This window comes from Gymnoscopelus braueri (assembly GCF_963280865.1).
Source record: "Gymnoscopelus braueri genome assembly, chromosome: 19".
Classification (NCBI taxonomy): Eukaryota; Metazoa; Chordata; class Actinopteri; order Myctophiformes; family Myctophidae; genus Gymnoscopelus; species Gymnoscopelus braueri.
In genome coordinates this window covers 34,269,613-34,292,868 of record NC_137621.1, presented here as the reverse complement: position 1 = coordinate 34,292,868, position 23,256 = coordinate 34,269,613, and the positions used below count along the sequence as shown (strand labels likewise).

Below are 23,256 nucleotides of genomic sequence, written 5' to 3'. Positions count from 1 at the left end.
GAATCACAAGTAGACCCGGACTCAAGAAATATTGGAACAAAATTAAATTACCTTTCTGGGATGGCAAAAACTTGTCTTGCACAGCGGAACCAATTGTACTCCCATACCAAGTGCAAAACCATGCCAACCCTGCACTCCACATACACTAACACAATCACTCAATGTAAATGAAATGACTGATTTCAATATTAATTGGTAACAGGTTTAGGTCTGACCAGCGGCCACTCTGGTACATGCATTAACCCATTCAATGAAGGATGGGTTATTTTAGATTTCTTTGGCTATTCAAAAATAGCAGATCTACAAGCTCATAGCGCGGCACCGAGTGCCACGCCATGAGCTTGTAGATCTGCTATTTTTGAAAGATCGTGAAAATGTGTGCAAATCTTTGAATATATATTTTAAAATGAACATTTGTAAAATATTTTGTTCCAGGGACCTCCAGAAGTTTTGAATTACAAATGTTCAAGATTTTTCAAAAATAGCAGATCTACAAGCTCGTAGCGCTATGAGCTTGCAGATCTGCTATTTTTTAATAGCCAAAGCCTAAAATAATGGTTATAGCTCAAATCTAAAATGACACAGATGCGTTCCAGGATTGAATGGGATCTGCTATTGTTTGAATAGCCAACATATAAATGGATAAAGTGTTTAAGATGATTGTGATGCTGTATTAACTACTTTTGCTGGGGATCCCCTGGAACCCCAGCAAATTTCAGATTTTAGCTATAACCATTATTTTATACTTTGGCAATTAAAGCTCATAGCGCTGCACCGAGTGCAGCGCTATGAGCTTGTAGATCTGCTATTTTTGAATAGATGACACAGATGCGTTCCCCGATTGAATGGGTTAAACCACTGTATCCAGAGGCGTCTGTATCCAGAGGCGTCCGCCTCTCTTCAGTGAGGCTGTGAGCCCGCCTAGGGAACCAGAGGCCCTGGTTGCCCCAGGTTTGATTCCAGGCTATCCCAGCATATGTGCCGATGATATGAAATTTGTCCCTGAGCAAGACTCTTAAAGGGATACTTCACTTTCAAATAAAATAAACATTTAAAAAAATGATTTAAAAAAAATGAAAGAAGTTATGGCAAAATAAAGGCCCCCTCACACATTAGTAGGACACTCTAATGCGTGAGGGGGCCTTTATTTTGCCATAACTTCTTTCATTTTTTTTAAATATTTTTTTTTAATGTTTATTTTATTTGAAAGTGAAGTATCCCTTTAACCCCAATTGCTCACAGGTTCTCATTGGAAACAAGACCGCAAGGACTTTCATGAACGACCTGTTAAAAGGAATTATCCTTATCCTTATGGGAGAAATGCGGGGCCCTGTGCGAAGTCGCGTTTGGCGGTTTTGGGCGGATATTTCCGAGTTTTTGGTGGTTATTTGCGGTTATTTCTCGGTTTAACTCTTACTAAACGTGATTCTGTTCAAGCGCGGGGCCCTGTGCGGCCGCACCGTTCGCACTACCCTTGGTGCGGCCCTGACTGTATCCTAGTCTGGGCTTCAGTGAGGCTAATGATAATGACAAGAAATGGGGGAAAAAACTTGACAGCTGCTTTATTGAAGTTCTAACTAGTCTGTACCATCACTGGACCCATCTCAGATGAATGATGTACACAACCAAACCGCCTCTCTTTTGTGGTTTTGATGATTACTACAACAGAAATACGTATGCATAGGACCAGATAAAGTGATTCTGATCTTGATCGTGTGACTCTCACCAGGGCTGTTATCAGCCGTCAGGTTGCTGCTGTTGCTGGGTGAATTGGAGAGGTCGGACACCACCACGCTGATGCCCGCCGTGGGGCTGAGACTGCCCCCCCTGGAGGACGACTCGCTGCTCTCCGAGCCCAGCGACGTGCTGGAGCGCGTGTCCGACGACTTCCTTAACTTCCCCCGCAGGAAGTAGCTTCTCATCTTGCTCCGCCGCGCCTCGCCCCCTTCGTCGTCCTCGTACTCCTCCTCCCCGCCGCCATCGCTTGGCAGCCGGTCGCGCCTCTTGACAAGCGTGCCGTACCCGCTCGTCAAGATGTCCGCGGCGCTGTCCTCCTCGCTGGATCTTTTCTTCCCCTTCATGCGCTCTTTCAACTTGGTGAAGGTGGAGTGGCTCTTGTCCTTCACGGCCAGGTCGTACATGCTGGCCGTCAGGTTGTTGCGGGTGAACGTGACCGTGACCTGGATCTCGCCTCGCTCCTTCTCCTTCTTCCCGGTTTTTGAGTTCAGCTTATACCACCTGGAAGAGAGACATCAGAATCAGCTTTATTGTTACATCACAGGTTTACAGAAGTTAAAAAGTGGGTGGAATTCATTTTCGTGCATAGTTCCCAGCGTATCGTTATTTTCATAGGGAAAAAAAAGAAAGGGAAGAAGAAGGAGGGGGGGTGGCAAGGGGGAAAGGAGATCAAACAAGAGAACCAAAAAAAAACACATTATCTACATATTTACACATGGTACCTGAGATAAGATAAAAGGTGCATAGCAGCAGACGTATACTGTGCATGATATACTTATGGACGTTAGTTAGTATGGATACTCTCAACCACTGTCAGAGAATACAAGATCCCTGTGAGGTTAAACAAAAAAGAAGAACGCTAATAACCAGGCAGGCAGCCTGAAACTGTGTGTTTATTATTCGTACAACCCACTGGGTAATAGGTCTGCATACATCGTCAGACCCCAGGAAGATTAGCTTTTGTCATGGCAAAAGCTAATGGGGATCCTAATAAACAATAAACATGTATTATATGATTAATCAACAGATGGAACAAGATGGTTGGTCTTTGGCAACTGTTTAGCCATTAGTCTGTTTAGAGGCCAATGAAGGAGTCTGCAGGTATAGTGGTTTTCCAAACACTGGGTCGGGACCCATGTGTGTGTCGCGGACACATTTTTATGGGTCACAAGTAAATATCCCTTTATTTTGTTCCCTACATTTTGTTTTTAATAGTTATAATTTCAAAAAACATTCCCAGAAAATTTGACTATTTCACTGGATGGCACACACACACACACACACACACACGCTACACAAAAGCCAGGTATGACCTACGGAGTGCAATCAAAGCTGCAAAAATACAATTTAGGGATACATTTGAAAATTACTACGGTGGATGTGACTTGCTTGGATGTGGAGGCAATTATGGACTACAAATCCCAGTTTGGACACCAACACCTCTGCCTTTCTCCCAGCTGAGCTGAACAACTCTTGTGCCCGCTTCGAACTTCACAACTTGGGCCCAGTGACAAAGCACAGTGTCCACCTAATGTAGTCGATCTAGAGGTGACAGAGGCTGATGTAAGTTCTAGTAGAACTTTTAAAAGGGTTAAGGATCATAAAGCCGCTGGCCAAGATGGCATCCTCAAGACATGCTACCCTCATCAGGTTTGTAATTACTTTTTTTTACAGCTTGGCAAAGCTGTCAATATACAGACGCTGGAACTAGTCGTCACTTTCTCCCCTGTCTCCCTGTTGGCAAAAGGCCAGCCAATGAGGGGTCGCCAATGGCTTCCCACACTCTGAACGGACGGCAAAGATGGTTAATTTAGGAATATATGCCGTCCCAATTGGAGCCGCTAGAGGCAAAACGGCACAAAATCCTACAAATGGTCTCCTAAGTACGCACCGGCGTCTGACGGAAAATCTCGCCACTCGCCATTTCACACGATACAGTAAGTAAACCGGAGATGGTATGTCTTGCTATTTTTGTCTTGGTGGACGGCCCACAATGGGCTCCCATACCATACTCTAAAAGGGGCAGAGCTCTGGTGACATATTTTGCGCTATAATGGCAAAAAAAACATAAAATGTAACAATGTATACGTTCCGTAATGCAATTCCAATGGTGAAAGTTGTGTTTGACCCAGCAAAGGAATGGCGGATTCGAACAAGCCCCGAAATACCTGTATGCGTGCAGTGCTGTTCAGCCCCTGAACCGGACCAGACCTGATGCAAGCAGGCCTATGAGACAGGCCAAGGTAAATAAAAAGAAGGTACGGTCATCTACGTCATTTTCGCTATCCAGCAATTCCAGGTGGACCAGCTTAGAACAAACACAGACACACTGGTTTTCTTTATATTGGCAGCCAAGCTGCAAATGACATTTCATGTCTTGTTTTTCCTATTGCTCCAATAGAGCTGTAGGTGTGACGTTATCTCACATACTCTGCATACTGCTTTAGTACACCTTGAAAAGAAAAAACTACCCATGTCTGTTGTTTATTGATTTTAGCTGTGCTTTTAATACCATTGGAATAACATCCAAACTGGGGTTGAAACTCAGAGGTCTTGGTCTGGGCGACTGTATCTGTAATTGGGTATTTCATTTCTTAACTGGCAGGCCCCAGACTGTGAGAATAGCTACATTAGTTCTTAGGATCTCAGGGCTGCTGTCTTAGTCCCCTACTATTGTACAGTCTGTTTACACACAACTGTACAACAGCATCATAAAACTTGCAGATGACAACAATAACATGACAAATAAGCAACAGTGATGAGAGAGCCTATGAGAGGTAAGTGGAAGATCTAACATAATGGTGCCATGATAACCTCTCTCTAAATGTCAATAAGAAACCATTGTTGACTTGAGAAATCGTAATCAGAGGATCAGAAGAAATCACATTCCTACTTCCATCAATGGATCTGTTGACATTTTTGATTTCTTGGTATACACCCACACATTGTCCCTCAACACCAACTGTATACCGAATATCCGAACGACTCGAGGGAGGGCCCCCATCGCACTCGAGTCCTTGCCGATGCACGCACAGAGTTTGAAGTCGGTTGGTCCCATATTTGTGCATGACCATATGGGCACAGCGGTCGGATCTGTGGCTCTGGACAACCGGATCTCCATATATGCCTATATATGGGCGTATCTAATTTGTTTATGGTTCTGTTTGAGTCATAGTGACATTCCTAGATATGAGCGTATCGGGTTTGTTTATGGCTATGTCTGAGGCATAGTTGGCGGCCCGCCCACCCATTAGCCAATTTTAATATAGAGGATACCATTGAGACTGAGAGTGTTCTTACAGGCTGTAACACAGTGTGGTTTGGCAACCTGACTACTCAGAACTGTAGACTGCTACAAAAGACTGCAAAGACAGCAGCGAAAGTCATTGGCACAGAACAAGCACAATTCCATAACATTTACACCACCCGCTGCAAAAGGAAAGCCCAAAACATAATTAAGGACAGTAGGCACCCCGGTTCTGCTCTCACTCCTTCCATCAAAAAAAAGAAAAGAAGAAAGCCCTAATCGGATCATCAAATCACACAGCATCCATCTCATTAACTATTTCTTTCCTCGGGCAGTCTGGTTGCTGAACAGCTGATGCACCCATGCACCACACATTGTTATTGTATAATATGCAATGTTATTGTGTATAATGTATACATATTAGAGTTGGGCCAGTTTACCAGATCCGGTCTGGTGTACAAGCTTAAGCCAGTTTTATTATATATGGACCAACTGAACCGGTACACAGTACCTCATCTATCTTGTATTGCATTAGTAATAAGCAAAATGACACTGTGATGAACATAATACTTAATCACTCAGGCGGTTGTTGAGATACACACGCAGAACTAAAACTTTAGAAGAAAACTGTGACTCCAAGTGGCCAAAGTCAATATTAGTGGTTCAGTCCAGTTTCAAACATGAATATGAATTCAAATTTACACCGGCCCAATTGTAATACATATGAGTGCATTGTGAATGTGAACACACACATATGTAATGTAGTGTTCTTTTTTGTTGGTTTTGAGATGAGGTGTGCTTTGTGTTAAGTCAGAGAGAGCCAGAGCACAAGTATTAATTTTATCATAATACACATGACATATAGTTGAACACCCCCCCCCCCATACACACACACACACACACACACACACACACACACACACCTCCTCCCCCCCATTTTTAAAGTACCCACACACACCCTCCCACCCCCCCCATTTGGAAAGTACCCACAGCTACAAGAACCATACAAATCTCTCCAAAACCTTTCAATGAGTGCTTTTCAACAATTGAGTGCAGACTTAAGTGAGGACATGCAGAATTGTAAATGAAAATAAGGTCAATCTGTCCTCATAATGAGACTGTGCGTGGGCGCGCATGCGTGCAAGCATCTGTGCACGTTACACAATACTCTGTCAGTGTGTGCACGTGTAGAACACAATACATACTGTGTGTGTGTGTGTGTGTGTGGGAGGGGGGGGGTCAGACTGTGTCCTACTAAACGGACACCAAACAAACTTTGGGAGTAGAGCCAGCAGACATCCCATAATACCTTTGGGAGGCGTCTATTTTTGTCATCAGATCAGGCAAGCAAGGGTAATGAGGTAAAATAATACTCATCTCTGACTTAACAATGTACACCCTGAATAAAACTGGCCATGAAATCAACGGGTCCCAATAAAAGTACACTAATTAACATTTACATTTTAGCATTTATCTTACGAGTCTGTTTGGTCTGGAGTTACCTTAAGGTCCTTATGGTCACCATACACCTCTTATGGTTTAACACCTCATCACAATCTACCGTCTAAGGATAATTCCTTTTAACAAGACGTTCATGAAAGTCCTTGCGGGCTTGTTTCCAATGAGGGCCTGTGAACAATTAGGGGTTAAGAGTCTTGCTCAGGGACAAATTTCATTTCATCGACACATATGCTGGCGTGGCCTGGAATCGTACCTGGGGCAACCAGGGCCTCTGGCTCCCTAGGCGGGCTCACTAACCACTCAGCTATGACCGCCCCAGTCTACTACTATTATCTTCACCAACAATATACCTTACCAACATACATGCATCTCACACTAGTCTGAAGAAATAATCCTTATTTTCCGTGAGTATAAGTAAGTATAAATCAGGCTTTCTAAGAGTATCCCTGCCGGAAGACCAGAATCCTACCATCCATCTTGTCTTGGCCAACAAGGGATTCCCCTTCGGTTGAGTGGTAGATGTTTGGTTTCCCCATGCGGGAGACCCGGTTTCCAATCAAGTGTTTTACAACAGCAGAACCTCAGATTTCTAGACCACTGAGAATAACAAGCAGCCAAACTAAAGGAACACAAAGCCACAGTGTCCACACTACTCCTTTGATCTTACAATGATCATGTATAAGACAAGTGTCAGTGTACACTTAGGACACAGGTTTGCCATTTCAAAATAGGAGGGCCACAAACAGAGGTTATGCCTATTTCGGGGTCCTTGGCAGGGAAAGGTTTGGGAACCCCTGGATGAAGGAGGAGAGATGCAGGAGGGATTTTCTTTGCTTTCAGTTTGAGCATGAACAAAAACAATTCTTAGAAATGGTATGGTTCGTTTGTGCATACCAACAGGTGGAATAATGTCAAACAAACAAGTCAACAACAACAACATGACTCATGGGGAAATCTCATCAGAGACGGCTATGACTGGCAAAAAGTGGCTTTTTTTTATGACTGAAAAGAGAAGTCCCCTCAAGGTGATTTTTTTTGACACTTCACACTGCCAGATGGAAAGAAAAACATCTATGGATGAGAGAGTGAGAGTGCATATTGTAGCACATAATCAGGTTTGAAACTGAGACATGCTACTTATAGCACACACACACACACACACACACACACAATTTCCTGTTTGGTTCCTGTGATGGACTTTTTTTGTGTTACACCTCGACCACAATTGTTCCGTCCTCGTTTTATGCATAAATGTGACTGTCTTGACAGTTCTGTATCTGATACAGCCCTCCATATTCCTGCACTATTGTGCCACGCCAATATAGTGAGTCTTTATTCTTTTTTTTTAAATAGGACAGCTAAGGGTAAGTGTGGGTCATCATCACAGGGAACTGTAGTTTTGACTTAAAACCAAATCATAGTTTTCATTCTGATCAAATTGAGCAGAATATACATGCAGAGTGCCATGCTAACTATGGATAACCATTTCCCTTGACAGCCCAAACGTTCTACAATCACAGCTGCAGAACCATATAATCTTATGATTAGATAAAAGACAGTGAAGCAAGACGGTCACCTTGGCACAGAGCATCTGCAGTTACTTTCTGTACCATAACAGACAGACAGACACAGAGGGGGTCGATGAGAGAGAGTTGAGTAGAGCAAGGGAGAGGGAAACAGAACAGAGCTAATTCACAGAATGAGTGTGATCTTTTGTAATGTGAAAATTAACAGGATATTTACCAACAATACAAAGGACCAACAGAAATACATGTTTATACAGGTAGATGGACTAACAGCAGATATTCACACTATCAATTATATACAAGTATGAAATCAGAGATATATTTGCCTTAACCCATTTTGGGCAGGAACCCCTATTTGTAACTATACCTTTCAAGACGGAAACCCCATTTGCGGTTCCTGTTGCTATGTACAGTATATAGCAACATACATGTTTTGTAATTTTTTAATACATATTTGAAGTTTTTCAGAAAACTTAGGTCAGGATTTAGAAGGCCTTTTTAGAATTGGCCTCAGGTCTAAATGGGTTTAAAACATTAAAATGAATTACAATCTGTAAAGTAAAAGTATTTCCCTGCTCTGATGAAGTGAATCAGAACTGCAATCAGTGCATATGTATGAATTGCTAAAAATGGGATTCACATGGTTAAAATGTTTTAGTTTGCTCCAATTGTTATTTCAGCCTCGCTAGCCCAATTGAAATGCAGGAAATCATATACATATGATGTGAAATTATCTACGTAAGATGTGACATATTGTGTCAACATTTAGTGCTTTGCAAGCTACTACAAAGTTTGATAGTGCTGTATGAAGAGGTTGAACAAATCTCTCATCTACATCACAGTAATGGACTGGACTAGAGTGTCATTGTTGGGTCTGTGTCGTGCATGTGATTAAATTATTTTACTGTGGCAGGTACTGTACAGGATTGGGGGAAATGATAAATGATGCTGATCTTAAAGTGACTTTTTTTTGTCTCTCCAGCTCGGCATATGGAGTCTTACCCTGATCGTGTAGTAGTTTGCCAGATTAGTCCAAACTTCTACACTATTAATTATACACAAACAGTCAGACAGACACACAGGGGTGAAAACTAAATCTCTGGGCATGCCTTCGGCCTGGCGGTTCAAACAATCTTGATGTAAACACACTGAATGACCCATTTTGGAACAAAGGGCTCTGGTAAAACACGTGACCTTTGGACTTGGGACAGTTATTTCACACATCAGAACTGCGCAAAGCCTCTGCTTAGGCTTCTGCACGAGTGTCAAAACAGCTCCTCAAAATTGAACATCACTCGGAAATCGTTGCTGTCGGGCAGGAACCTCGTATCTCCATATTGTTTATATGTTTGATGTTGATGTCCTACTTAGTCATGCAAGAGTGTCGCACAAAAATAGTGAAAATAGCCAATCTACAAGCTCACAATGCGACGAGTTGTGAGCTTGTAGATCGTCTATTTTCACTATTTTTATATAATAATAAAAAAAGGAATGGTTTTGGACGTACACAAGGTTTCCACCCGACAGTGACGAAATGCTTCTTATGGTGTTGACTCTAGTTTCACACCAATGCTCCAACAATAGTATCATTCCTTCCTCTCCTCCTGACATAGCCAGGACAACACCCTGTGGCCAGGGAGTGGTCCACAACATTCCAAGACCATTTCATTGTGTGTGTGTGTGTGTGTGTGTGTGTGTGTGTGTGTGTGTGTGTGTGTGTGTGTGTGTGTGTGTGTGTGTGTGTGTGTGTGTGTGTGTGTGTGTGTGTGTGTGTGTGTGTGTGTGTGTGTGTGTGTGTGTGTGTGTGTGTGTGTGTGTGTGTGGTAAAAATCAGTGTTTTAATTTAACTCTGAGAGTGTCAATGACAACAAATGGACTTAGAGGCTCATTTGGTTACAAATTAACACTGGGTATTTGACTGTGTAGGACTTTCTTTTCTACGACTTTTCTACTAAATGTCATCACTCACATGATGAAATTAAAATTATACAACATTACTGTGGTAGCAGCATGCGTAGGGACTATAATTTAGGACCTCAGGGGGCATTTAAGCTAGTCTGTGACCACCCCGTTCTTGTTATTTTGTTAAGGAATAGGAAGCGAGATCCATAATAGTCTTATGTCTCACACAACTTAAACATCCTATCAAATATCAAACACACAAAAGCCTTAGTGAGGTCTCCAAAAAGGATGCATATTGCAGGCATTCTAGAAATCAGAAGGGCCTTGTCTGTGTGAATCACAGCTCTACTGTAAGATTATGACTGCAATTACTACAACTACAGTGCACATGATCTTAGATTAAATTATTGTTATAGGGGGCGGGACCTGCTGTCTTCCCACCCACTCACACTACCATTGTGTTCATTGGAGCGACTGGCCAAGCCGGAGGCACCGCTGCTGGGTGGTGGTGGCAGGGACAACAGTGTTTTTTCCTCCTACCCCGGCTTAAGTGAAATGTTTCACTGTTGCCCATATGCCACATTACAGTATAGCATATGGGTACATTACAATTATGAATCATTAAAAAAAAGGGCTATATTTTATTGCACACGATTACTTGTGCAGCCCTGAAACACTGCCAGATAAGTGAAATTCTCCTGCTTTATTAAAAGGCTGAGGTGTTCCCGAGAAGCGGAAAATATATGGGACACAGCCTATGCTGACAAAAGGCATTTTCTAAAAAGCTATTCTCATGACAGCTACTGTCTTGCTTTTTGCAGACTATGCAGAAAATATTACAGGTATATTTCTGTGCACCTGTGCTTATAGGTCATGTGGCACATAAATAACTGGCACAAACAACATCTGAATGCAACCAAACCTACATAGCCAAGTACAAAACGGAAACATACATAGCCAAGTACAAAACGGAAACAAACAGACAAAAATGACCAGCCTATAAAGGAAAAACTACAGAATATGTCTTCTGTTAAATAAAAAACCTGCACACAGGAAGAGGCTACTATTGCTGGGTTATTGGTGCCATTGCCCAGGGAGCACAACAAACAGAGCTTGGGACCAGTGCTACTAGGGTTAGAGGTTGGGACCACCAGTCTCATACCGTAAAACTGTTTGGATGAAAGGATTTGGTAAATGACAGATGTTATCGTTCAGGGGTGGCATGGTGGCTCAGTGGTTAATACTGTTGCCTCACAGTGAGAAGGTCCTTGCTTCAATTACATTAACCCATTAAGACCTGGAACGCATCTGTGTCACTTTAGATTTCTTTGGCTATTAAAAAATAGCAGATATACAAGCTCATAGCGCGGCACCGAGTACCGCACTATGAGCTTGTAGATCTGCTATTTTTGAAAAATCTTGAAAAACTTTTTTATTTTTTTATTTTTTACTGTTAGGATTTAGATTCTGGTTTATCCTACTGGCTCACCTGCCACCGAGGAGCCCCCAACGGAAGGACGTAGAGCCTCCATCCTACTCCTTCCACCCAACACTCCTTGCTGACAGGTGCCTCCCCAGCCTGCAGACGTATGTGCAATGACAAATATCACCCTCCCCGCCCACCTTCCCTCCTCCGAACACGGGCCAATATAGACACTCGACAAAGCCGGATGCACCATTCGAAAACCCCAGACTCTACGGTGGTGGGTAGGTACTTTACCACTGCAGCACTCGAGTGCAGCTCGCTTCAATTCTGACTGAGGCTTTTCTGTGTGGAGTTTGCATTTTCTCCATGATGTTCACGTGGGTTTCCTCTGGGTGCTCAGTTTTCCTCACACACACCAAAAACACATGCATGTTAGGGACAACACGTTGTAAAAGAGCATGCACGTTCAGTCAACCTACTCAGTATAAATAAGGGTTATAATACAAAATAATAATGATAAATGTGCTCAGCAGAGAACAGACCTGTGCCAAAGTGGCAGTTGTGTTGTGGCGCTTCTGGCACCATGTCCCCTTTTGGCCAATAGACTATAACCTCCAAGATGCATGTGACCAGTTGATCGGTTATTCCTACGGGGCCGTGGGCCCATGATTTGGCATATCATAAAAAGTATTGTTATGTGTTGTTTTATGTTAAATCTGTTCAAAAGTTAGGTACGTTTTTTTTGTGACAAGCCACACCCATTGCCACACCCCCTTTGGCCAATCTGAATGAAAAGTTAATTAGTTTTTCCTTGGGCAGATAGATGGCAAAAACATGAAACATGAAATGAAAAAAGAAAAGCACAAGCTTGAAAATGCTTTTGAAAAATTACATCTTAGGAACAAGATGATTTTTAAGAGAGAAGGAACCGATAAGCAGAGTCAGTCTACACAGACATTTTGTAAACAATCCCATTCCAGAGCCTCGTCGGCGCACAACCGCATATCTGCTTCCCCATCTCCCCAAAACAGGAACTCACAACAATCCACTCCACTCCACTCCATCCCATCCCAGCACGATACCATCTGCATCATCCACCGTCTCTCTGATCCTCTTAGGAATGGGAAGGGGAAAAAATATACAAGATCAATTCCAGGGACTGCTGCTGGTGCTTTATTTTAGGTTAACACTTTCAAGTGCAGTACATAGATCTACTGAGGAGGCAACTGGGTCCCCAGAAACACCCTTCAAGGCAGGACAAGGCACAATGGTATTAAAACAAGTAGGTTATCAGCCTACTTTATCCAAGACATATTCAGGTGTTCCTCCAGTGTTCTCTAAAGTGCTCTAGGGGAGGAATTGCAGCCGGGCAGACAAGACACTGTGTTTCTGGAGCATTATGGGTGCCTGGGGGACTAGGTTTCATTTTGACTTGGGTGAGGGAAAGTTAGAAGATATATTTGTAATTTAAACACTTAAATATCTGTATTAGTGAGAATTGTATTTATTAAGTTTAGCAACATGTTTCTTGGGATCTCACTCACTCTGAGATGGACATACGGTACATTATATTTAAGTAGAGGGGGATAGCGAATGGAGACCATCGGGGTGGGGTTGACATGACATAACAAAATGGCCAAATATAGTGAAGGGAGCAGCCAGCAGCAACACAACAGGAAGAGGCAGGGCTTCAACATGCTTTTTGCATTTTGTCAATTTACGGTTGCAATGACAGTGGCAATATTTGGGGATGGTTTTCAGTATGTCACACGTCAAATCTATACCTAGGAACAGTACAATAACATGGGTCATGTGAGCTTGAGTGGTGGCTGGCTTTCTAAACTGCCTCACTAGCAGAAGCTGTGAACAGGCATGGAGGAGACAGAGGGGAACCACATTCCACATCTGGATGTGATGAGCCCTGGCCTTACCACAGACTGACCCCTCAGACAATAACTTTTATTCAGTATATGGGAATGTATGTTTAAATAACACTTCTCGGGCTTAACCCAGGGATCAGGAATACTAAAGTGAATTAGAGTTGTAGCACAATTCTGGGAATATTCAAGGTGGAAACTTTCCATGTGAATTGACTGGATTTTACTGGGAGATAGAAAGAAAGTGTACTCCTTGGAGCGCAGATATCCACCAGGCCAAATCAACTGCAAGTTGGTTTTGGCAATAAATGTTTGAATATTATGTGAATATTCTGTTCCGTTTATAACGGAAGTCTATCGGTCGGCTCGGATCCGTCTATTTCCAGAAAGTGCTGCAGCTTGGTGGCCAGAGAAAATCAGTCATTGTATGTTTCCACTGCTCTCGTCCTGTACAACTGTTATGTGAAAACATAAACATAGATTTTAATGTCATGGAGTCTTTAATGACATACAACCCATTACGTTAGTCTAAAAAGACTAGCACAGGTAGAATGTGGAATGTAGCATACAGAGACACTGCATAATAGTACATCCTGAAGGTTACCTGTTACTGCTGTCTCCTCTGTTCACATACTACTTTGTAATCAACTTTCAAATATGTTCTCTTGACTTGCATGTATCGACACCTAAAGGTCCATTTCTTTTGGCTTCACAGGAGGCTAGGCTTTGTAAACATTGCCAAGTGTCCAGATGTTTCTGGGCAGTCGCGTAAGAAACCAACTGTGTTATTGCAAATATATTGCGATTCTCTCCATTTCCATCTACTGAAAAGACTCACTCTAGATTTCTTGGTTAATCTCCCCAGTCTAAATGCCTGTGGGCACTTAATGTAAAAGGATAAGAGCCAGGCGTATTACATAACAGCTAATGCATTAGAGTAACTTTCTAAAAGTTTGTTGTTTCAGAAGGCCTCAAGCAAAAAATCCAGGAAAGGATTAAGATATCAAAATCAGTCATCTCAGAGAAACTGGGGAGAGTCAGCTAACTTTCTGACTAGAAAGGATGTATTAGAAAGCAAACTGATGATGAAATAAACTGATGATGGTGCCTACTGACGTCAGTACAAGTAATTGTTTATTCATCGCTTTGGCCATATATTGTACATAAACGTTTAGACTTCACATTTGTTTAAATTTCGTCCAAAGTTATTAAAATGTTACTAAACGTACCTCAATAATTTAGTCAATGTTCAGTAAATCAGTCAAACAATTGTGCGGTTAAGTGATTCAATTTGTAAATCAATCTTTTCTCCAGGGACTATTTTATGCTTTTCAAATGAATCTGCACTTCAAAATACATTAAAATGCTAAGATAATGGCCTGGACCACTGGCCTAGCGGTCCGGGCACTTAGTATTATTATACACTACTGTATAAAGGCTCCAATGCAGCCTGACAGCGTGTCACTGGTTCGTGTCACTCCCCGTCTCTGTCTCCCTATTTCTACTGTACTCAATCTACTGTATACTATCAATAAAGGCAGAAAAAGACAAAAGAATATCTTAAAACATGCTAAGATAATACCATAACTTTGACAAAAAGAACCATATCGTTACATTTAGCATGTTGGACTACACAAGGTAGTTTCAGGCGAGTTTATTTACACACCATACTGAATCCAATGGTTTCCTAGAAAATCAAACCAACAATGATATGCCTTGCAAAATGGTCAGCAGAAACATACTGTACCATGAATCATAGTCTAATAGAGCCTAAACATGCCAGGCCGCTGGTATGGTCCTCCAACTATTCATTTCATGGATTGACGTGTGTATGGAGATTATTATAATTCTTTCCTTCATTTCTGATGATGGTGTACAGATTCTGTTTCCTAACCAACAATGGTATGCTTTGGAAAATGGTTAGCAGTAATGCTAAATACACCATGAGTCATATTGAATGGCCTAAACATGCCAGACCGTAAGTATGGTCTTTTAACTGTTCATTGTATGGATTAACCACTGTGTGGAGATTCTCGTTTTTCTGATGGTGCACAGATTCTGTTACCGATCATTGTACATTCATGTATAAAACATTAGCTAGTGGTCTCATTCTGCCTTCTCAGCTTAACTACAGGACTGTAACTGGTGCACATCAAGTAAAAAAAGAGACTGGGGCATCTCTAGTTATGCACCTGTGTGAAGAGGCCCATAGATCACCCTTTTACTTTCAACTGCTTCAGTTACACCCTTGAAAATCCCTTAAGTAAGGCATTCAACCCAAATGGTTTCAGTGAATGAGCTCAGTGGCCAAGGAATGCAGTGGTACTGGGCAGCTCCCAGGTGTGGAGTTTTGTAACTATATAATTATATCAAACGGTGTTGCTTGAGCCAACACCCAATGTGCTCTCACTGCTCTGCAAACCTAACCTGAATGAATATGTTATTCCATGAAATTCCAGGTTCACTGATAAAGACATTAAGCCTTTATGCTGCTCTCTGCATGGTGTGCATGCAGTGCCATACTCGGTACACATTATCTTTGTAGTCGTGTGATCAAGATGTAAGGCCAAGGAAGATCTGCCACCCCAAATGTTGCAAATCGGGGCAGGGATTGTAAAGAGGGAGAGCCAGCGGTAAATAAATAAAACCTGATTACAACATAGGACTACACAACTGATTAAAAAGCAATATGATTATGAACTGTTTTATTTAGAATTTAGATTTACTTACTGCAAATATTCCCTAAATTGCAAGAGGCAGCAGCTTTTTTTATCAGAGGCCCAGGCCCCAGGGGAGTTTCTGATGGCCACCTAAGAATGTTCGGGAATGCAGGTTCTGGTGATAAACCTGCGCCATGTTTGCATACTGGGCCCTGATTGGTGCCCCACAACTTCGGGGCAGCGAAATCCAATCACAGCCGTGCAGGGCCAGACTAATGTGCAGAGGCCTTTTTTTGCACTGGCAGATTTGTCTGGTTTCCAGGCTAGTGCTGAGCAACATCCTTGGTCTAAACATAAAGTTGCAAAAAATTAATTTGAAAAGTCTCACAAGAAAAACATTTTTCAAACTGAGCCTAATTAAGCAGTCACTCACCAAAAAAAATAATATGAAAATAAGGTATTATCTGTCATTACAATGTCAGTATATTAATACATTATAACTTGTATCTTAACATGCAACAAAATAATCACCAAATAATTGTCTTAGTACCAAAGCAGTCATACTGCAAACAGGGAAAGACCTGTCAGTGGTCTCAATCTATTATTTGTGCTTGTGTCTGTCCTCTGTAGCTTACTAGCTTCCTCCTCTCGGTGTGCATGCATGCAGGGTGAGTGTGCCCCTTGTGCACCATTCTGAGAATCTGCTCTATACAGTGGTAGGTAGCAGAGCACTCATGCACATCTAAACTAGAGCCATCTTCCCCCGTCTCTTCCTCGACAATACTGTACGTACTACGTAGGGTAAAGTGCTCTGCCTTTTACTTCAGTGTACAAGTAACTGCTGACACAAGCATAGACATGTTGGACATGTTTAATCTGGAAGCGTTACTCATCCATTTAATTACTTTATGCTTAATCAAACTGTGGGCTGGATACAAACTTACAGCAAAAAATATTGTACTGCCATTGGGGAATAGGCCCATTTCCAAACTCCTAAGTGAATCTGTGCCCCAACTGAGGCTTGTCAAATACAACATGGAGGCAGAATAAAATACATATCTAGGCAGGTGACCAACAATGTAATGGTTGTCCATTCAATCACACTTTTTCCTCATGGTATTTCCCCTTTAGAGCTGATGTAGATATAGACCAGCTCACACTAAAACATCACTCAATGAGAAATGCAGGTACATACTAGGCCTACAGCTTCTCTGATACAACCACCACTATTTCTCCAATCTACACCGATTGTAGTAAACAGAAAAAGATATGCAGAGTCCTGTCCTGCAAAGACCTGAGAAGAAGGGAGGGCTGAAATATACGAGCTGCAGAACTGTACCACCATCCGCCTCTGCCTGCTGTGAAAGACCTTATAAATATTAGAAATGGGTAAGTGACAGGGCTTTTGGCAGGGCACTGGCTCATACCCACCCCTGGCATCCTCCTCCACAGCATTGGTCCTGAACACCAGTGATGCTGCATGGAAAAAACATGCAAGTGCAATCCCCCACCCCCTCTGTCTCTCTCTGACTGACAGCTTGTGTCGAGTCTGATGGCCATTCAGGCCCTTTGCTAGCTGTAACATTCCCTTTCAAAATGTAAAAAAATGCACAGCCCTTTAAATGGGGAAATAACCATTATTTTCTGCTGACCTCCTTAAGACCACAACATTGAAGTTACTGTATTTAGAGACACTACAAAGCTGGGAAACCCCTCCAGGACAGTGAACATGCCAACATACACATCACTAAACTTTACTCCTCAGGACTGCTGGGCTGGGAACAGTCCCAAGTTCAAATCATCCAGGAGATAATGGAACAGAATGTTGGAGACAGACAGGGATTTACATTTTGGTCTACTTGCCTTTCCAAGCAGGTTACAAGTTTAAACTTAGTGTAAATGCACCATGTCTTGTTGAGGGACCATTCCTTCATTAGCACTGCTCATTTTATGTTTTTTAGTATTAAGTTAGTCTCTTGTCAGTATGTATCGTGTTGTATGCATACCGGTAGATAAAAGCAAAATTCCAAACGGGAATAAATAGAACACTTGATTAAGAACTTGTCTTGAAAGTAGGAAAAGCGTTTGCTCTTTACAGCCAATGTGTACAGTAGTTTACTGTTAAGAGTGAGTGTCTTGGGAAATGAATATGTAGTCATTTAGTTTAGGGGGGTACGTTTTGAAAGCAACGGTCACCATCAGGTGCGATGGTTTTGTTGTCTAACCTAGATTTACTGAACGCCACATGAAGCCACTGAATCTTCCAGGGGCATCAAACTGCTGACACATCAACTGGCTGACAATAACCTTCAAGTGACCAAGCTCAGTGGGCAGTCAGTGAGGCAAATGGCTCCCCTTTCATTTTGCGTTCAAGTGTCAGGGCCTTAGGTGAAGTGTATTCACTCAGATGCTTTTCTGATGACCTACGAGTCAAGGCTGGAGGAAGAAATAATGAGGTAGGTGGAAATTATCTAGTCAGTAATCTATTCTACGTCAGCCTAGTCAACACAATGCCATGATGTTGTGACAGGGTTTGAAGATGAATACTACCTAGGAGGGGAACGTACAGATTGTGATGTGCAGATCTTCTGATAAAACACACACACACACACACACACACACACACACACACACACACACACACACACACACACACACACACACACACACACACACACACACACACACACACACACACACACACACACACACACACACACACACACACACACACACACACACACACACACACAATTTCTTCCCACATGTTTCCATAAATAACGCCAGTGTTTCTAAATTGGGAGTTGCTTTCAGATGAGGGTAGACTGTCTATGAACTGTATTGATTAGCATTATGGAACGCATAAAGTGAACCAAAAAAATTTTGGGGTGCACAACACCCTCTATGAAATGCCATTTCTGCTCGTTTTGATTATGCCGATGAAGTTTATAGCTGAAACACATTTGTTTTTACCTCAATAGGTTATGGTGCGTGCTGATATTATGTTTGTTTTGGGGTACACAGCATCCCTGCTACACAACAACCAATCTTGTTGACTTTCAAAGGTCTAGAAAGATCTATGGGTCACTCTATATAATAACATGTTATGTTAAAAATACATCCAAAGCTTTTAGATTGTACAACTGTTAGATAATCCTTGGAATTAGGACAGCCAGTAATCCATGTGGTACATCACAGGGGAGAGAGAGAGAGAGAGAGAGAGAGAGAGAGAGAATTCCAAGAATACCCAATAAAACTAATGCAGTATAGCACCTTCTCAGGAATAGTAAAGGAATAACTTAGATGTTCTAGAACATTTCTAGTGAAAAAACAGCAGGTTGGGGTGGGTACTCCTCAGTGAGGACAGTAGTGGGCACTCTGAATCTAAACTAGTTTACTATCCGTGGGAGGAGAGGGTGTGTCTGCAGGGGCCTGATGCAGCACAGCACAACAACGATATGTGACAGTTGTTTTAGCTCAAACCTGTGCAACTAACTAACTGACCAACCATCCCATATCAGCCGTTTAGACAGGAAACGACCTGATAAACTGAACACATAACATACAGCAGCCACAGAGGTGCTCTTTCCAAACCGACGCAGTCTAGGGTCAGCAGCACAACAAGCACACCGATTTAACTGTAGGCTATATTAGAAAATAAAACACATACAAGAGAACTTATAGGAAAAAGATTGCTTAACCATAGAATGAGAACCTACTCGTTTTTCACGCATACATTGTCACGAAAGGCCTTATCCAGGGGAACCACCGCTTGTCCGAGAAACACCTCGATCAGAGCCCGGTGCATCACCGTGAGCGTCAGGTCGCAGCTCCCCGGGGGGTAGGCGCCGCTCCGGCCGCCGTTCTCCAGCACCCCCGGCTGCAGCTCGAACGCGCATTCCTCCTTCCACTCCGGAGAGGTGGTCTTCTCCACCACGCCGGTCGAGTACTTCTCCTTCCCCACCTGAATGATGGTGTAGACGTCGCTGGTCCCGTGTTTGCCCTTGCCTCGCAAGCCCCGGCCCCGCAGGACTGTTACCTGGACGTGTGTGGGCACCCATGTCTGCTCTGTCTCCTCTGCGATTAATAGCGAGGACATAGTATCCGGGGACGCAGGCGAGGCGACACGGGGGGACACGGGTGGGCTCTCAACGCGATAGACCCGCCGTTTCCTCCTGTTCGTCAAAAGGTGTGCAGTAGTCGCATTAACTCCGCGGCTGACAGCGCCGCATTATTGCCCCTCGTGGCCTTAAAAGTTGTCGAGATGTATTTTTGGGTTAATTTCACCCTCGCGTTGCTGTTTTAGCCCCCTTGTTGTGTGTTTCTTCGCAGTGTGGCTGCCTGCCGCATACGCGCTCGCCTCGCTCGTTCCCCGACACAGTGCGTGTCTCTCTGTCTGCCTCTCTCCTCCTCTCGGGCACGCAGGCCCCTCTGCAGGCAGCGACGTCACGCCTTTATCCTCCTTTCTGCAGGACAAGGAAGTCCAGCAGCGCTGCGAACACATGTGCTGCTATGATGGGATTATAATGCAGGGCATGTGCTTCGGAATGTAATGTAAATATGCTCCTGTTGTGAACACACTCTGCAGGTCTGTCTGTGGAAATGAAAAGATTTATGTGACTAGATGGCTGGCCTTAAATGACTTCATTGCAGATGCTCATGAGTAAATATGTCTTTTAATAGGCCTACCTGTCTAGCCTAGACCCATAGCATGCCTGGTGGGAAAGACAAATTCATGAATACATTGAATAAATAATGAATTATAAAGTGAAGTGCCATACAGTACTACTTAATAACTATAGAGCATACGCTCCTTTAATATAGAATGTAGGTCAATATGGTTAAGTTTACTTTGCAATAGACAATGTAAAATATGTTCTACCCATTTCAAAATAAATACAGCAAAGACATGAGAACAGATGCTAACAATGTATGCTCCATCAGGTGGTGGGATGAACAATGTGTGCATGGATTGCACATGGGGGTGAGGGGGGAGACCCTGCCTTAGGATACTAGGTGGGGTCTGTCTGGTAAATGTTATGTAACTTTGATAAGGTGTGAAATCTACAGCTGTGATTCATGTTTTACCAGCCTTATTTACGTGTCTATGCACAGGTATATTTTTAGTAACTTTTCTATTAGGCGAGTGTGCCTTAAAATATTAAAGTGTGTGTGTGTGTGTGTGTGTGTGTGTGTGTGTGTGTGTGTGTGTGTGTGTGTGTGTGTGTGTGTGTGTGTGTGTGTGTGTGTGTGTGTGTGTGTGTGTGTGTGTGTGTTTTTGTTTGTTTGTTTGTTTGTTTGTTTGTTTGTTTGTTTGTTTAGGACAGAATGGCAGCAAAGGCTGAAGAGCTGGGCTAAATCTCATGCTGGAATAAACAGTAAATAAGATAAACCATGGTGTCCTTGAAGATAGCTACCTGTCAGTCTAGGGCCCATGGAATCTTATGTCATAGGAAACTATTGTAAGAGCCATACTTGTTTTCTGCCATTCAATTAGGTCTATGTCACTGAGGGTAACCTGGTGTCACCAGTCTTTCCACCTGGAGGAAAACACTGAGGGTAGTCAAGGCCAGGCTGGCCAGGTGCTTAAATGAGGTGTAGCACAGGTGTAGTTGATTTGATTGGGAAGAGGGAAGCCGTTTTGACTGTGTGTGTGCTCAGTTTAAGTTTGGCCTGTATTTTCGCTTTGAAAAATGTATGCTGAAAGTGACGACAACTGTGTAACATAAAATAAATACTTTTATTATGAACTGCATGGAAGCGTTTGGACATCCGTTTGTTGAGCACACGTCAATCTATCTAATCGGCAACCAGTAGTGGTTGAAGGTAAAGGTCACTACACCTATTATACTTCAACATAGACCTCATAGACCACATAAGACCAATCCGTGTTTTGTGGTGAACGACACAGTCATATGATGATGTATAAATTATAAGACTTCATGCAGGGAATTGAAATGGCTTGAGAGAAGATTTCAAATCAATGTTATCCTTCTAACATGAATAGTTCAAAAGTCATGTAATCAAGACAATAATTGACCTTCTTGACCTTGAACACCAAATTGCACCATACCGTATGTCAGATACACAGTTTGAGATCTAATATATGAAGTTATGATTTGATGAGGATGTATATTGAGTCACTGGACAGAGTAACATGCATAACAGTCCCTTCAAACAGTTTAACCATACCACCTAGCTGTGGATGTATGCGTCCTTGCATGTCGTTTTTGCCAGTGTTGGAAAAAGTACACAAAAGTTTTACTTGAGTAAAAGTATCAATACTGAAGTGTAGAAATACTCTATTACAAGTAAAAGTAAGGTATTCAAAATTTACTTGAGTAAAAGTACAGAGGTATTGGTATCAAAATTTACTTAACGTACCAAAAGTAAAAGTACTCATTGTGCAGAATGTCCCATTTCACAAGTTCAAAATGTATGAAAACCTTTTGAATATAGCAGATCTACAGATCTTGTAGATCGTGAGCTTGTAGATCGTTACCTATTTCTCACAGACCCAAAATCTTAACATTTTAAATGTTAGAACTAGAATCCATATCCTCCACTTTAAGTTTGAATAACAGCAACGCAGCAAACACAGTCCTGTTCCGTGTGTAATTCTGTTTGCATCTCAACAGTTCTCCTGATCTGCCGGGATAGAGTCATGATGGATGAGCCTTCATTCAGATTCACCGGAGTTGACAGTTTTGGTGCCTTTGGAGCAAAAAGAGGGAGATCTTTCGTGAAAAGGTATGGTGTCATTTTCACCCGATTGCCCATCCATCCCTGGATACAGACCATTCAACAATTCTCGTTGTCATTCATAGTCAGAAGAGGCCACGTGAAACTACTTTGTTACGATAATGGAACAAACTTTGTTGGATTGAAAGGGAGCATCAGAAATTGGTTGCAAATAAGAGGATATGCTCTGCCAACAGGGCATCCAGTGAATATGTAATCCTCCCCCTGGCTCCCATCATGGCAGAGTCTGGGAATAGCTAATAAGATCTGTTAGGATTTGATTTGATTATCATTTGATTATCATTTGATGCAGCACTCCACCACAGCCCTTAGCCTTGAGGTGTGTTTTGGATCATTGTCCTGTTGAAAAACAAAATATGTTCCCACTAAACACAAACCAGATCGCAGTGGTGGGAAAAGTACTCAAATTCTTTACTTAAGTAAAAGTACCAATACTGCAATATAAAAATACTCTTTTACAAGTAAAAGTCCAGAATTCAAAATTTACTTGAGTAAAAGTAGAAAAGTATTGGCATCAAAATGTACTTAAAGTACCAAAAGTTAAAGTACTAAATATTTGAAAATAGCAGATCTACAAGCTCACAACGCGTCGCATCGCAACGCGTTGTGAGCTTGTAGATCGGCTATTTTCAACTAGCCTATGTATAAAATAGGGTTA

The 23,256-nt window shown here is 42.3% G+C and overlaps 1 protein-coding gene across 2 annotated transcripts in view; it reads right to left on the bottom strand.

Moving 5' to 3' along the window:
- rab11fip5a (RAB11 family interacting protein 5a (class I)) overlaps positions 1-20,251 on the bottom strand; it is a 33,536-nt gene extending 13,285 nt beyond the window's left edge. For both annotated transcript variants that reach the window (XM_080414686.1, XM_080414687.1), the window contains exons 1-2: positions 19,556-20,251; positions 1,727-2,238 (exon numbers count right to left, since the gene is read on the bottom strand). In XM_080414686.1, coding sequence (XP_080270812.1) covers positions 1,727-2,238; positions 19,556-19,935 — 892 coding nt within the window. In that variant the 5' untranslated portion in view covers positions 19,936-20,251. The remainder of the gene's footprint in view (positions 1-1,726; positions 2,239-19,555) is intronic.
- Between the last annotated feature and the right edge of the window lie 3,005 nt (positions 20,252-23,256).